This window comes from Atractosteus spatula, chromosome 3 (genome assembly GCF_055471065.1).
Source record: "Atractosteus spatula isolate fAtrSpa1 chromosome 3, fAtrSpa1.hap1, whole genome shotgun sequence".
In the NCBI taxonomy this organism is placed as follows: Eukaryota; Metazoa; Chordata; class Actinopteri; order Semionotiformes; family Lepisosteidae; genus Atractosteus; species Atractosteus spatula.
This window is the reverse complement of record NC_142708.1, coordinates 54319907-54336728: the sequence shown is the minus strand read 5'-3', so window position 1 is coordinate 54336728 and position 16822 is coordinate 54319907. Positions and strand designations below refer to the sequence as shown.

Genomic DNA, 16822 nt, shown 5'->3' with positions numbered 1-16822 from the left:
AGTAAATTGTCAAGTTAAACATAATCTACAATTATATAAACGGTTCTTTTTTATTATATTCTAACTGTATCTGTGATATCTTAAAAAGTCATTGTAATATTTTTAAGAGTCAGACTTTATTAAAAATAAAGTACAGTGTCATGATGACTTAATCTTAATGTTTTATATTCACAGATACAGTATTTGTCCTCTGTTTCTGTTGTTGTGCAGTTTTTGTGTTTGACTGATTTTGAATGTGTACTTCCTGTAATTTTAGAGACGGACATGTTCTTTTTGGCTATCAGCATGGTGGGGACAGATTTCTCAATGATTGGTCAGCTCTTTCCACATAGAGCCAGGACAGAGATCAAAGTAAGACTTTTTATCTCTTTTATCAGTTACTTCTCTTATGTAAATCAATGATGGATCAGTGAATGTTTGCTGTGTGCCCTCTCCTTTTGTACTTCAGGGAAACTTACTCAGGCCTCTGTATAATCCAAGAGAGAGTCAAGATACTTTCAACAAATGTTATTGTAGATTTCTTTTAACACTTTTAAAGGCGTTCTTAGAACGAAGACAAATATATTTTTACTCTCTGTAGTACTATTATGATTACAGTATAATATTTTTAATAATTATCCATTACAACATTATCCGATCTATAAAACATGATTTTATAATGTAATATATAATGTATATAATATATATAATATAATTATCTTAATAGTATTTCATTAGAGGTATTAAGGTTGAAGGACAGTGTGTGCAGTATAGGTACCATCTGGAATATGGCCTGAGATTTGAAGGTTTCACTGTTTCACTGTATGGAAGCAACTTGTTTGTAGCATGCTACTTTGTTTCATAACCTTCACTTTTCATGTAATTAAACTTTTTAAAAGATGGACCAATTAAACAAAATAACCAACTGGATCTGTGATCTTCTGTTACTTCCAATCCTATACATTAAAGATTTCTAAAATATAATACTGATAATGCCATTAACAGTTTGAATTGATCATTGAATATTTGTCTGGTAATAAGCTTGCATAGAAAGGGAGGTTTATGTAGTATGTGTCACAGTTTGCATGATGTACAATAGACTTGATCAACAGTTGTATGATTATAGATTTTTTATACAATTAAACCATGTGAAATACTGTATGTATTGCTCTTTTAGAAACTAGAAAACAATGACACTGAATCCTTGAACAATCATGCATACAGTTAAACGGTAACTTTTTGTGATAATATATTGTGTTGCACCTGTAGTTTCATGCTAAAATAATAGATATATTTTAAAACATTTTAACAATTTAATATTAAGTAGTGTATTATAATGAAGAGAAAATGTGTAAAATAGAGTTATTGGCACAGATTATCATAACATGGTTTCTTATTTATGTCAGTTCTGAAAACCAAATATGCGTCTGTTGTGTTTGTGTCCATTGTTCTGTGATCAATATGTATACCTTATACAGTATATTGATTCTTTTAAAGGGGAAATTCAGAAATAATATTGAGAAAAGGTTTTCAAGGGAAAATGGTGACTAAATTACCAGGGCAAACCTAAAGCCCTGTGGCACTACAGGAACACTCTAGTTTTCTTTATGGATTAATAACCAAAATAAGTTGTTTATTTATAAAAGAGAACAACAAATAATAGGACAATACAGATGCATAAAATAAATATACATAACATATGTACATTAGATATGGTTAGATACTAAAATAATTCCAGCCATGGATATACAGTACAGTACTGTGTTACATTAACATCTATAATTAAATTATAAATCTGGTTTTAGGCATGCTCAAAATATACAGAGTTTACAAATGCTTTATAATTTGAATCACCTGTCTTCCTAAGTTTGTTATGGATATATCACTGATTGTGCCTGTATTGTATTGAGACGCTTTTATATTATGTAAAGTAACTATGAAGGACAGGATAAGCTCCACAGTCAAGATGCTGCTAAGCCTTCAAGCCTTTGGAATATCATGTATTGCCTATGACTGGAATTCCCCAGCAGTAAGTTTTCTCTGGTCAGGTGGGAATATGTGGGCTTCATTTGGGGGGCGTTTTCTGTACAGCTGCAACCCCTCAGACCTGTTGTTCACCTGTGAGCTTGTGGTGATGCACATGAGTGCTGCACCACTCCTCAAAATGATGCTGTCTTAGCTGCAGGCCTTGTGGGATTTATAGTGTGTGGTGTTCATCCACCTCATGCTGACTGACATGACTCAATGCTAGGCTGAATTGATAGACTGATTTATTCCATGTATTTTATTATTTCACAGAACAAATTCAAGAAAGAAGAACGGACGAACTCCTGGAGGATAGACAAAGCATTTAGTAAGGGATTTTAATCCTAAACGCAGCAATAATATCTCATGTTTCAATTTTCTTAACTTTGGCATCCAGACATGATGTTGACCTCCCTATCTCAGTAAACAATGACTTGCATATATTTTGCTTGTTGTTTAGATTTAAGAACAGTTTTCAAGAAGTTGGCTGTGGAAATGTGTTTAGTTCCTCGTAATTTTAATTGTTTTAAAATGTGTAGTTTAGTTTCCTGTGAAAGTTAATTTTAACAAGCTCTGAAAATTCACCTACTAACATAAAAGCTTTCTGGGTTCATCTGAGTGGTTGATATAATGATTGTTCAGATATTTCACTGCTAAGCTGGATCTGTTTTCTCACTATGCAGTGCTTCTGTAAATAGCTGATGCATCATGTTAGCTATGTTTTTGTCTTGATGACATCTTGTAATCAGTACAAGATGCAATGTCTGTCTTGTAAAGAAAACTGAGTGCTCTGACTTTTTTCTCTGATTTTTGTATCAGAAAATTGTATAATAGAACATAATTTATTTGCACATGTGTGTATCAAGTGTTAGTTATACTCCTGTTGCTGCTGAAGAGAGTTGACCTTTTCCTGCTCATTTTTTCCTAGGACACTGTTTACGTTGAAAAGTGGATATATTGCATGTGCACACACACACCACACACAGTGGACAGTACATACACACCAGTTAACATAGTATGTCTTTGTGAGATGGGAGGAAACTAGAGCACACACAGAAGTCTCATGTGAGCAGAGGCACAATATGCAAACTCCATACAGAATGCACACCAGTCTGGAATTGTATCTAAGACCCAACCACCATGCCACCAGAATCATCACACCATGTATAAACGTGAAAGAAACTTTTTTGCTAATTACGGTGGGGTTTTTTTCCGTTACAGGAGAGAAAAGGCCATTTGATATTGATTTCTTCAGCAAACTTCTGGAAAAGGTTCTGATTGAAGATGCGAAGAAGAAGGAAAAATCTAGAAGCAGGAAGAATCTGACAAAGAGTACTTCAGCTAGACCAAGGAGCAAGCGAAAAAGTAAGGAGTTGGGTTAAAGCTGTTTTAGTATATTAAAATTTTTCTGGCCTAGGACGCTGGAGACTTTTATTTAACTGGTAGGTGTCTTAAACAGCTACTGAATGTAATGAGATTCACAGGAAACAAAAAACATTTTTTCAGTTTGTAAAAGCAATTCATGGTCTAACAAAAAAGTACCTAATTTGTTTGTTTTATGGTGCATACTCAAGGCAGCATCCAGCATTCTTAAAATATCACTTAAACATCTGTTATTGTCTTTTATCTTTCCAAACTTGCACTTGTTATCAGAAATCAGTAATGGTGAAATGCTTTCAGCCCTCTAACACTGTCCTGTTTGAAAAATGCTTTTTTTCAAATCATGGGACATTATCACATGGTGTTGGAACCCTTCTCAGGTTTATATTATCCTACTGGACTTGCTTTGTTTGCATTGGTGTGCAATAAATTAAACTTTGGAAGGAAAGAAATGTTTGCAAAGCTAGTAATGTCTATGGCTTCAGTTGAATCTCCTTCAAAGTCTACGGTGTTGTTTTTCAGAAAAAGTGAGTGACCAGGATAAAGCTGCTGAAGGCAGCTTCCTTGTGTCAGGGTCCGGCAGTGAGGATGAGGAGGGTGACCCGGAGCTGGCTGAGAAAGAGAATGAGGAGTCCTTCAGTGTGCACACAGGTGAGGACGGAGAGAGCAGCCAGGCGGGTCCTGCAGCCAGGAAGAAACGCAAGCACAGGAAGGACGAGGGAGCTGAAGACGCAACTTCTGAAAGGCCACCGGACACAAAGAAAAGGCAGAGAAAGAGAAAAAAAACATGCGAAGAAGGTACTCAGAGTTGCGTTTACACAGTTTGTTCATTCAGGACTTGGAGTTTGTGTGTGTTTGCTTTCTTGCTGATCTTTAACATATTTGACGTTGACCTTATTTTATTTTTAATTGCAGTAAGTCCAGCCGATACTTATGGTTTTTCAACAGCTAAAATTCAGGACGTACTGTACATCTCAAATGTTGTATGCCCTGAAGACAGTATGGATCCTGCAGCATTAATTTGTTTTCCTAGTAGGCCCAACAGAGATGGAAGTTATTTCCTGTGAAGAGCCTGGAAATGGAGCTGCTGGTGCTGAAGTTATACCTGATGGTGCCAATAGGTAATTTTCTGTCAATAACAATATTAGTGCTTCAGAATAGAGTAGTAGTAGAGGAGTTTATTGCCATGTGTACATGTACACTGGAATTCTTATTTGCGCCAATCTCTCAGGACATACACAGTACAGCAGACAACACAGTATGACAGACAGTACCACACAATATAGACAGTGTATTACATATGCATGATATTTACAGCAGTTCATATACCTTGCAGATCACAGGAAACAGAAAGCCCTGCGAAGGAAGGAAAGGAACCTCTGATCCAACCAGCTCAGCCCGCAAGACATCGTTCCCAGAAGCCAAAGCCAAAGCTTACACAGAGAGGAGGCAAGAGAGCTGCAGAAGCTTCGGAAACCCCAGGGGCTAAAAGCAGGACTGAAGGCGAACAAGGAACGGAAGGAGGTTCTCCTGGCTCCACGGTACATAACCCTATAGTAGTCTCCCTTAGTAAATATTCTCACTGGTAAAATTAATAGTGGGGAGCTGTGGGTAACAAGGTTATTTAAAGTGGAACTGCAGCTCTATTTTTATAACAGACATTGGTGACAGTGAAAGTAAAATGTACACAATAATAAAGTAATATATCATATTTACATCACAAAATTGACAAAGTTTGCAGGTATGCGTAGTGCCATATTCTGCACGGAATGAGGCAACCAAACTGCTGGTGAGTTGAAAAGGCCCTATTACATTTTAAACAAGCAGGCTTGTGAATACCGTACATAGGTTTTTGATCCAGTAGAATTATTGCTCTCGACCTTGAGACAGTTTCGCCAACAATTGCAACTTACTTGTTAAATATGCCACTTTGGAACATTTCTGCGGTGAAATGTCTGCTTGCATAACCTGCAGTTATTCACGTGTACATCACATTACATTACTCATTACAGAAACTAGTGAGCAGGAAGGGCAGCTTCACGCAGTTCAGACAAGCTCGAACTCTTACCTGTGAGACAGCGTAGCAACCATACAACTTTCACAAAGTGCACAATTTTGTGCTTAATTTGGAATATGTAAAATTTTGCAATAATTAAGTTAATTAATGTTGGTACTGAGATTTAATAATCAGTCTTGAGAAATTGGGACTGCAGTTCCCTTTTAAACATAATTCAGATGCTTGGAAGTCCAGTTCAGTTTGGAGATCTCAGTTTTTGATAGCTTTTATTCTATTTGTTAAGAAAAAAAGCCAAATGAAAGCAAAAATCACTTGAATTACTGTAACACTTTTCTTTTGTTGCCCATATACAGTACAATATTTAACCTTTGATTACTATTGGCCAGCAGCCATATCACTCTGCTTCTCACAACTGGCAACCCACTGAAGCTAACCAGGTGTGAGCCTGGTCAGTACCTGGATGGGAGACCTCCTGGGAAAATCTAAGGTTGCTGCTGGAAGAGATGTTAGTGGGGCCAGCAGGGGGTGCTCAATATATATATATATATGGGCCCAGGTATAGGTCCTGACTCTCTGTGGTCATTTAAAATCCCGGGGTGTTTCTCAAAAAGATTAGGGGTGTAACCCTGGCATCCTGGCCAAATTTCCCATTGGCCCTTACCAATCATAGCCTCCTAATAATCCCCATCTATGAATTGGCTTCATTACTCTGCTCTCCTCCCCACTGATAGCTGATGTGTGGTGAGTGTTCTGGCGCACTATGGCTGCCGTTGCATCATCCAGGTGGATGCTGCACATTGGTGGTTGTGGAGGGGAGTCCCCATTACCTGTTAAGCTCTTTGAGTGGAGTGTCCAGAAAAGCTCTGTATAAGTGTATTATTAATTATGTTGTTGTGCAGAAGCCATATGTACATGTATGTTCATTCAACATTTATTTAAAGTCTTTTCTTGTGGTGTGGTGTGTTGCAGGCAAGCAAAGAACCTGATTCCCAAGGACCTGGGCATGAGGGTGGTAACTCTAAATCCTCAAAAGGGAAGAAACCCAAAAGAGTGAAAAAACGCACCAATATTTTAGAGTCATCGGACAGTGAGAACCTAGGAGAAGATATGGAAGAGGACCCTGATCTCACTGCTGTGCAGGAGCACATGCTGAACAAACCTACCAGGTAAGCTCCTCTTGGGTCCTCAAGTATGAATTAGACATTAGAAATTAGATTGACTGAATGCAGCGTTGCCGATGGATCCACATCTTATTTTAGATGCTGATCCACGTTGTAGGTTGTAATGTAAATGTTTAAATGGGAGTCCCTGAATTTAAGGAGAGTTGTTCTGTGTCTTGTTTTGTTTTTTAAAGCTGTCTTCTATGTGGGTTTTGTATAACTGCTGTCTGCTTCTGTTAATATGAAAACAAACAGGGGGACTAGAGTAGATAGTATTCTACTGTTGATAAAAAAATCGCCTTTGATACTTCTGAGCAATCTTTATGAATAGTTTTTAATGCAAATTCGTCATTCAGTATATAGTAATGACAACTGTAGACTACTTTTTTAATTCATTAGCTGTCTTAATTTTAATGAGTAGAAACATGTTACCATTTTATCCTAAAATTAGTGTTTTAGACCTCACTTTGAGCTAAATATCCCACTCTATGATTTTTGGGTGGTTTTTTGGTATGAAGGTCAGGAAGAATACCAAAGTTTTCCCAGCATTTGAAGCAGCCCGAGGAGGAGGATAATTCTCCTGTGGCCTCCCCTTCTGCCGTGCCGCCGTCTCCTGAGGACTCTCCCGCTAGTCGGAGAGGCAGGGACCACTCTGCTACCCCCACGAAGGACAAACCCAGCCTAGACCAGAACCAGAAGACCCAAGGAGCTGGGAAGGCCAAGCTGGTAACTCTGAGGGCATCTCCGGAGGAGCCTGAGGAAAACAAGGAAGAGGCAGATGAGGGGAGGGCCGAGGAAGACTACTGCTATCCTACAAACCCTGAGGAAGTGAACCAGGCTCCTGCATTTGTGCCCGCCAGCCTGCGCTCACCTACCATCGTCCCAGTGGAAGTGGAGGAGACTATGGAAGAGGTGACAGTGCACACCCGCTTTTTTTTGTACTGTGACAGGGAGTTGTGGAAAAGAATAGCATTTCTTCCCTTGAAATGTCATTTATTTCTACTGGCTGTCTCCCTCTTGCCATAGAGAGAGAGAGTTATCATCAAATGCATTCACATAAACATTCACATGCATAATCACCAATTGCAATGAAGCCCTCATGTCTTCATTTTTTTTTCACCATTTCATTTGTCTTTTTGGATAAAGGGTTCTTTTCACAAAGTTTTTTTATAATACTAAAAGAGAAAGTGAAGTTTTTTTAAATGAATAGCGGTGTTATTGTATGCTATCAGAACAGTAAGTTCTGAATCGAAATCAACTGATTTGTTTATGTTTTAACAAAGAATCATCAAACCACTAAACAATCTGTGAACGTTATCTTTGAGACTTTGTGAGTAAAGCCCTTTCTCGTTATTTGTAATAGTCATTTTGTTTGCTTGTTTCATTTCATTTTCCATAACCCTGCCCTCCAACATTCCTTGTTTCTGCACAGCTTGAGATCTCAGACAGTGTCCCTGATGGACGCTGCTCTCTTGAGAGCGAGCAGACCCACTTCTCTCAGTCATTGTGTGATGAGGCCCTTTGCCGAGCTTCACAAGAGGAGGTTGTAGTTCCTTCTGAAAATCAGTTGGACATATTGGTTGTAAGTGATCAATTAGTTGTTTGGATTTCTTACCAGTGAGGTTTGTCTAGCTGACTTTTTGGGGAGTTCTTTATGCACCATTGTGAACTATTTTCGGATTTTAGTACTGTGGGCATTTTAAAATGAAAACAGGTCATCTCCACTTTACAGTCATGTGGTCCACATGTTTTGGGATTAGAAACCAGGCACTTAAGATAACATCTTAAAGTGACATGGTTTTGTTGGGAATTATATCAATGTAGCTGAACAACATTCCCAACCAGGGGTCAATAGAGACCGTCCAGGAGGACCCAGAAACAAGAGGCAGCCTTTCACTCGAGTAGTCTCATACATTATCATACAGTGACAGCATTTCAGATTTTATACTTCATGTACTTCATAACCGCAGAACCTTGGGAGAGGTGGAAATCTCTTCCTACTTGAAAAGTTTTAAGAAGCTGTTAAAACTGCTAAAAACAGTGTTTGAAGTCATCCTTGAAAGGAATTATCAGATTTAAAATGATTGATTTTCAATATTTAGACATTTGGGTTATTTAAATATTCCTACTCCATAATAAATGGGTTAGTTTACCAGTTGCCTTCTGGAGCAATTTAACACTTTCCTTCTATTTTATAAGTGTTTTATGATTTTTTCCTTCTATTTTATGAGTGTTGTTGTACCAGCTGAAAGTCTATATTAGTAACCACAGAAGAATGATGGTAGTTTCTAAAAAAATTGCTTTTTTTCCTTCTTAAATGCTATGTTAAATACAAAATCACATATACAAATACAAATTAAGTGTGCTGTGAGGTGAGATATTGTTGAGGAAATGTTTTTTTTCTAAAGATGCATTACATTCAGTTCTAAGTCCAAGTGCAGGTTTAGTCCCGCAATTTGTTGTATTAGTGCTGGACAAAAACCTGTAACCTCTCAGCAAATGTGTTATAAAACCTTGATCTGCTTTTGAGATGAGTATTGGGCTATTTTCCTTGCACTTGTCCAAATGGATTTGGCATTAAAGGTGTTGAGGAAAGAAATTGTCAATGCTGACTCTTACTAGTTGCATCTGATTCTTTTTGTAGGATGTGATTGAAATTTTCTCAACAGGATCCGTCTCTGGTAAGTTTTAAGGTTTCTTTTCTTGTGATAACTTTAATCGTTTAGTCAATATACAGTACTGAGCATCAGAAGAAACCTTTCACTTATAATTACAACAAATCTTTTTCATAACATGGGCACTGACTTTTTTATGTAACAGATTTGACAAGTAAATTAATTTGACTTGTAAATATTTGTCATAAGGGTGTGTACCTCAACAGTTACAGGCTAGCAGCATGTTTGGCTACCATTGGAAGCAAAACAAGCGGTACATATGCAACATGTGTTTTTCACCTGGTCTAGACAAGCATTTGCCTGTTCACTGCTCATGGCACCTGGTGTGCCACACATCATCCCAATTTATCCCATAGATGTTCAGTAAGGTTCAGGTCTGGCAACACAGGACAGCCCTGGCCCAACTGGATTGGCCCCCAGAAAAATGCAACAAATATAATACCATGGGGATCAGTGTAGTATATGACAAGTCATATAGTCATGTTGCCGTCAATCACTATGGTTGAAACAACTAGACACTCTTGTCTAGAGTAACACATTTGGACCTCCCCATTATTTTGTCTGTTTTACACAAGAGTTAGTATTCTGACATCCATCATGGAAGTCATAACAAAACCTTGACTCACCACTCAAGAGGACTTTGCACCACTGCTCTTGACTTTGTTATCCTCCTTCATATTGATTGCACACAGATATTGCTTCATTTCTCTGTTTTTCTTTTTCATAGCTGGGCCTGATATTCAAAAGGTTAAGTCACCTTTGCCCAGTCAGATTTCTCACTTTAGTGTTTATTCAACTCTCAGTCATTGTATTGTATTCAGTCATAAGTGTTCAATTAATCAAAATGATGCCAGAATATGTAGTTCATGCTCCAGTGTACTTTTTTCTTCTGAAAGCACTTATACAAGAACAGACTGATGTCTTTCATGCTCATTGTATGTATAGGTTATTTAGACATTTTCTTCAAACATTATAGTCTCTTAATATTTCCTTTTAATTATAGAAGTCCTGAATAGTTCAAATAAAGGGACGAAACTAGAGATATGAGACCCAGGTTTGTGTAGTCATACTTTATAGTTGCACTGAACATAAAAAAATCATTTATTGGACAAGATGCATTCAGTATTTTGAAAGACATTCTAAAAGCTGTTTACCCATCTGTGTCTCCTGTGCAGAATTCTCAGGTTCTGATAGAGAGAGCAACACTGAGGCCGCACAGACTTTGCTGACAATTAGAAACTCTGAGTTTGTGCCCGCAGAGGCTGATGGGAGAAGCACAGGTGAGAATAATGAAGCTGTTCCTATTGATTGTACTCGGGTAGTAATCGGGTGTTCATACCTGGAACTGCATGTAAACTTGGTCTTGACAGCATACAATTGATTGCTGTAGTATTGCCTAAATTATTAGGGCCTTCTAGGACCATAAGATAAATGTTGTTTATCTTCCCTGGCATAAAAAATTCCCAAATCAAAATCCTGTTGATAAGTGATGCAGCCATCGTTACACTTGCCATTACCCTCCTCCGCAACCCACAGAGGAGGATGATCATGAAGAAAAATGGGATAGGTCTGTCTTGTGGAATACAAGTGCTTTCAGAGGCCCAGTCTGTTATCTAGTAGAAGTTCCTAGAGTTTTGGCTTCTCCCAGCAATGTCCTGATGTTTATGTCTTAATATGTTGTGTGTATTGCATGTAGCTCTGCTCTACCCTTACTGGGATTCAATGATCACTTGTGGGCTCAGAGCCACACGGCAACAAACTGTTGTGGCAATAAACCATCTCATCTGCCTCGGTAAAATTCAGTACTGTCTAAATTTCAGTAGGGTCTCACTCAGTCCTCTGAGCCCTGTTACACTTGTATTAAATATTAAACTTGAGTGGTAGTTGATCTGTCCAGTTGAAGTTGTTTAGTTTTAGGGTATGAATCTCACAAGCATTTTTATTTTTGTTGCTTCCTTAATATTTTATAAATAGGATTTTGTGTATCTGTGATGGAGTGTGTGTTTTCCGTTTTTTTTTCTAGGATCAGAAGATGCCGTCATTGAACCTTCATGTCAGAGAGTGGAGGAAGAACAGGAAACCAGTGGGCAGCTTGGTTCAGAACAGACTGAGCAGCCAGACTGCGTCACTGAGGCCCCTCAGGCAGTGGAATGTGACTCCCCCGCTGCTGTGACCCCCTCAGAGACTTCAGACACCACAACAAGAGCTTCTCCATCAGTGGAGGAGCCCCCAAAACCAGGAGAAAGTTCAGGCACCGTGAGGTTAGTACTGTTGTTTATTGTGATGGTTGCTTTATCCTTTTTTGGTCTCATTGATGTCATTTTCAAGGCTTATTTAATATTATTATTTGGACAGTATTCACAATTTTCTTTTTCCTTTTCATGTCCATTGTTCTAATATGACACTTGTTTGGCAAAAACAAAAGTAAATCAATCATAGAATTAAAAATTAAAGAATATTGTCCATTCAAATTAGCATAGTTATGCATCTGATGGATATGCAGGTTCTCAAACTGGCTTGCTGAGTAAAGTTAATAGGAATGGGTACCATGGTGGATAAGGTACTTGTTGCATCTGTTCACATCTCGTTTAATATTTATTTTCAATGACTGGACTTTATGAGATTAAATATTTTGAGGTCTATGAGCTATTTTGTAACAACACAGCTTCACATCTTAAGAAAAACTCAAATAGTGTTCTCTTTATTTTTAGTGGTTCTGATGAACAGGAAAGGGCTGCTGGCCCGGCCTCCTCAGCCCAGAATGGAACTCAGCACAGAAGGACAAGGTTCTCAAAGCTTAAACCCAACCTGGTGAGGACAGCTAGAGGTCCACAGGTTCAACCCGTACGAGTTGGAGCACCTCGCATCAGCTGTGGTAGGAATACAAATTTATTTGAATCACTTTATAACATAGGTGACAAATGGAAGCAAGTAGCATTTCAAGTTTAATTTGTAGAATGTTGTTTAATTTTTTTATTCTTCTCCTTCCCCTTTTTTTCCTTTGATGCTTAAAAAATAATTATAGACTTTGTCCCACACTTTCGTATTTCTTTTTTCTCCTGATGCTAGGTGATGTCCAAATTGCCTGGATTCTGGGTGTGTTTTAGCAGTCACAGTTCAGATGTGACTGTTAGAAAAGCAGTTAATTTTTAAATAGGATATGAATGCCCAGGGTACACGCATTTTGTGTATGAAAGAAAATGGAATACAGCACTTTCTCTTTACCAGCGACTCGGTATTGGAAAGACACGTTTCACAATTTCTTCTTTAGACAGCTCAGTTGAGCCTACTCCTGTTGAGTCTGCCCCACAACGCTTAGCTACCGAGGAGAAATCTGTCTCAGACAGTGACAAGGAGAAAGACATCCCAAGAGAACAGGGTGATACAGAGGCATCAGGTGATGATGTGCAGAAAGAAAAAGACATCTCTAGGTAAGATAGCTAATGAACAACATAATAGCATTTACATGTCGGTATGAAAGACTATAGTCTTCATTATAGTGTGTTGTGATTATTAATATGACTTTCACTGTATTTATTTAATAGTAGGTAAATTTAAAATCCAAAGTTAGAGCAGTTATAGAATTGCAAGAAGTCCATACAGTTTAATGAATTAGGTACAGCTTACCTTAGATTTTGAATAAGTGATTGAAGAGAGTAAATGTAACATCCGCACCATATCGCCATTTAATGTATTTCACTAAGAAGGCTGCTAACTTTAAAACTTTGGAGGTCATTGAGAACGTATCATTTGAAAACCATGAAAATGTGATGTCACAATGTTTACTACATTCTTTCATTCTGTCTCTACAATTTATTGTATTTATTTATTGTTCTCACTGTTTAGACCCACCCCATTGAAAGCTACTCACTGGCTCAGTGAGCCCACAATGTATGCTTATACTACTGCTTTTGTAATATAACTAATACACTAATACACCTAATCCTAACATTAGAGAAATGGCAGCTGGGAAAATGGAGCACAAAATAACGCAACTGGAAACCAAGAAATGAAGGGAAGACATTAGACTGAGACCTGTAGTGGAGAATAGTGAAGCCTTGAAGTAATTCTCGTTTTGTACAGCCAGTAAATAAACAGTACAAAATTTTCTCATGAAGCTCCTGTAATAATTCTACTTATTTTTAAAGTGTTAAATATAAAAATATAACAAATATAATGCTAGATTGCTAATTTGAACAAGCAAAAATTGACATTTATTTCAACCCTAAAGGCTTTATTTTGATATTCTGAATTGATAATAGTCTGTATAATATCTAAGTGAGTAACTGCTGTTTGGCAGAGTTCCTGGGTCCCCTGAAGTCACGCCGGCGTCGAGCGCTACAAACCCAGGCTTGCCAGCTCAGAATGAGGGTCGATTCAGAAGGAGCAGGTTCCCAAGACCCAAACCCAATCTGGGCAGGACAGTCCGAGATCCCCAGACAGGACAGGATTGTCCGAAACCAGCCCCGAGCAGAGCACCTCAGTACAGTGCTGGTGAGAACACTGAGTACTGAAGGCAGAGGGATGTAAAATAAAAAACTTTTATTAAGAAAATTTCAATGTATTTCAGGTGTTTGTCGCATTGTTGTAAGTTATTGTAAGAAGATTTTTCTTTTGAGCAAAGTTTTATACATATAGTACTTTAATGAACTTTAGAAACCAAACACACCACATTCACCCCCACATGACTGCTGGATGTAAAGTTAAGAATATAATTGTTGTTCTTATTTTCTCACTTTGTGTATTCATCATCTAATTTCCAGATATATCTTTCACTATCTTGTTTTCAGCCAGTTCAGATGTGCCTGCACCCATTACATCTGTCCCGCCGTTGTCGACTGAAGAGCACCAGCCTGGCTCAGACAGTTCAAAAGACAAAGATGGAACAGGCCCGGCTCTTAGCAAGAAACCTGGTGAAGATGCTCAGAAACGGGAGGGCACTCCTGGGTAAGATTCCTAATAAACAAAAAAGTGAAACTGTGCCAGGGTTTCATATATTGGGAAAAAATGTCCATGGGCCTCAAAAATTCACAAAATCAGAAAACGAGCATATTCAGTAAAATTGTAATTGCACATTACATTTTAAAACATTTTAAATCCTAATCAGTCTGCCCTTCCTCAATATGAAAGTAAAAATCTGTGATGAACTTGAATTAAGTGGTGGCTTTCTATTGTAATGTATGTGATTGAAATATCTATATTTGGAATATCGTGTTTACAGTAATCTTAATATTGGACTACTGTAAAATAATACTCATATCATTCACAATATGCCAGTATTATTTCATATTAAATTTGTTTGGTTTCCTCAGTTATTGTAGATGTGTTACCTAAGTTTTTAAAGTTACACTAAGAACATTTTAAGTAATGGAAAACTATTCAGAGCCCATCTTGCAAATTTAGTTCCTTATAGCATTTTGATTCATGTATCTGATTCAGTCTTTTGTTTCAAAGACATGGGAGACTCAGGGTCAGTGACAGCCTAACCTTTTTGTGTAAAGATAGATCTGCTGTTTTTAGTGCTAAATGCATATCCCTTTTCCTTTCTGTCTGTACTCCTATGGTTATAGAGTGAATAAGCAAAAAATGGACTTATTTTCTAGGGTTTCTGAAGAGTCTGAAGGCAGCGCAGAGATGAGTGCATTATGCCAAAGCTCCCCAACCGAAAACAAGTCTCAGAGCGGAAGGAGCAGGTTCCCCAGGCCCAAACCCAATCTGGGAAGCACAACCAGGGGTCTTCAGATACCGGTGCAAGACAAAGCCCCACAGAAGATCATTGGTGAGAGCACTGCACATGGAGGGGCTAGGAGGAATGGTGACTTACAAACTGAAAAAAAAACTTTTAAAACGGTATTTTTGTTTTTTGTGAATACAAGTGAGGAGAGTTCTAATTCAGAGCTTCGTTTAAGTTACTACAGTGAGTGTTCCTGTTTATTGCAAATTGTCCACAGAAGCACAAGCAAGTTCTTTATTATAACACAGACATGACTTTCGGAAAGCAGAATGATGATGCCCTTTTTTGTGTATGTAGGACATTATTATTAAAAAGATGCCTTACCGTCTTGCCTTCAGATAATTCAGTTCAGCCTGCTGCTTCTATGGAGTCTGTTCAACAGCAGGCTCTTGAGCAAGAGGAGACTGACTTAAACACCATGAAAGAGAATGAGGTCCATGTGGTCCCTGAAGAACAGGGTGATAAGGAGGAAACGGCTGAACATGAACAGGAAAGCAGCTCCAGGTAAGACATTTAGAAAACAGGATTCAAGACTTTTCAAGAAAGTGGGGTTAACATTTTGTCAGTATTCTTGGTATTATTAAGAAATTGTTAAATATTTAAAAGTGCTCTGCAGCTTAGAAGTTTCTAAGATGTACAGAAAAAAAATCTAAATCAATTTTATATGAAAGAGATGCAGTCTTACTGTAGGACTTCACTTTTGAGCCAATATTTCACAATAAAATCAAAAAGGATATTTAAATTATTTATTGTGCTTGTAGAAGATATATTGCATGCGTTGTTATCTGGAGATATACAGTAGCTGTTTTTATTCATTAGTGTACATTTTACAAAGGCAAATGCTCTTTAAAAGGTATATTATAAAATTCACAATGTAAATTGTGGCCATAGCATCTTAATACACTGAATGGTGGGATGTCTGATTGGCTTCCTTGATGCTAAGTGTTCGCATCACTGTTACAAATTAACACCTTTGCTGAATTTGTTAATATCTTTTAAAATATATTCAGGACTCAGGACTATTTCTTGCAGCTGTACAACATGATTTAATCACATTTCAAAAGCTTAGCAAAAGTGTTGAGCTAGTATGTGGGTAAGACACTGCTTGAAATGGTTGTGATAGGAAAGAGTGCCACTTTCTGACCTCAGTAATTAGGGAATTGGTATTTATTATGGTTAAAAGGTCAATGTGCATTGGTACACATTTTCTTTTAGGCATAACATCAAACTGAAGTCCCAGCCTGATTATGGAATTAGAAATCCCTTAGCATAGAGCAGATGTGTTGTCCCAGGTGTCATCACCAAAATTTAAAGCCAGTTATGAAAACATCTCCTACAGTACCACAATATTTCCCTTCCTTAAAGCAGAGAACATTTTTTATGTGCCAATGTTGCTCTCCATTACCCTCTTGTAATTGAGGCCTTGTTCTCAGTGGTACCTCTACTGATTCAGGAATGAATTGTTCCTTATTGAACTGCTGTTTTCTAGAGTTTCCGAGGTGTCCGAAGTCACTTCGGAGTTGAGTTCCAGAAGCCCAGACTCCTCGTTGCAGAGTGGGTCCCGATTCAGACGGAGCAGGTTCCCAAAACCCAAACCCAACATTGGCGGGACAGCTAGAAGTCCTCAGACAGGATCAGACCGATGTGGAGCATCACTCAAGGACACAGGTGAGAATAAAAGACATGGGAGGCGGAGTGGCTTGCTGTATGATAAAGCAAAAAAAAACATTTAAACAGTTTTAGCTTGAGTGCTTCTGTAATTTTCAAGTAATTAAAGTAAATTTTAAATCTGAGGTATGTGAACAACTGGTATTTCGGCTGTCTTTGAAAAGCTGTGATCCAGAAATACTCA

The 16822-nt window shown here is 37.9% G+C and overlaps 1 protein-coding gene across 6 annotated transcripts in view; it reads left to right on the top strand.

Annotated features, from left to right (window-relative positions):
* Nucleotides 1–16822, top strand: part of bdp1 (BDP1 general transcription factor IIIB subunit) — a 39459-nt gene that overhangs the window by 10629 nt on the left and 12008 nt on the right. For 5 of the 6 annotated variants that reach the window (XM_088910970.1, XM_088910975.1, XM_088910973.1 and 2 more), the window contains 19 exons: nucleotides 257–351; nucleotides 2278–2332; nucleotides 3226–3369; nucleotides 3907–4182; nucleotides 4418–4505; nucleotides 4721–4925; nucleotides 6371–6567; nucleotides 7080–7473; nucleotides 7994–8143; nucleotides 9206–9242; nucleotides 10412–10516; nucleotides 11260–11497; nucleotides 11948–12111; nucleotides 12508–12667; nucleotides 13537–13730; nucleotides 14027–14183; nucleotides 14840–15015; nucleotides 15309–15474; nucleotides 16460–16638. In XM_088910970.1, the coding sequence (XP_088767096.1) occupies nucleotides 257–351; nucleotides 2278–2332; nucleotides 3226–3369; nucleotides 3907–4182; nucleotides 4418–4505; nucleotides 4721–4925; nucleotides 6371–6567; nucleotides 7080–7473; nucleotides 7994–8143; nucleotides 9206–9242; nucleotides 10412–10516; nucleotides 11260–11497; nucleotides 11948–12111; nucleotides 12508–12667; nucleotides 13537–13730; nucleotides 14027–14183; nucleotides 14840–15015; nucleotides 15309–15474; nucleotides 16460–16638 (3180 nt within the window). The remainder of the gene's footprint in view (nucleotides 1–256; nucleotides 352–2277; nucleotides 2333–3225; nucleotides 3370–3906; nucleotides 4183–4417; nucleotides 4506–4720; nucleotides 4926–6370; nucleotides 6568–7079; nucleotides 7474–7993; nucleotides 8144–9205; nucleotides 9243–10411; nucleotides 10517–11259; nucleotides 11498–11947; nucleotides 12112–12507; nucleotides 12668–13536; nucleotides 13731–14026; nucleotides 14184–14839; nucleotides 15016–15308; nucleotides 15475–16459; nucleotides 16639–16822) is intronic. The other variant, XM_088910974.1, reaches the window with a different exon arrangement.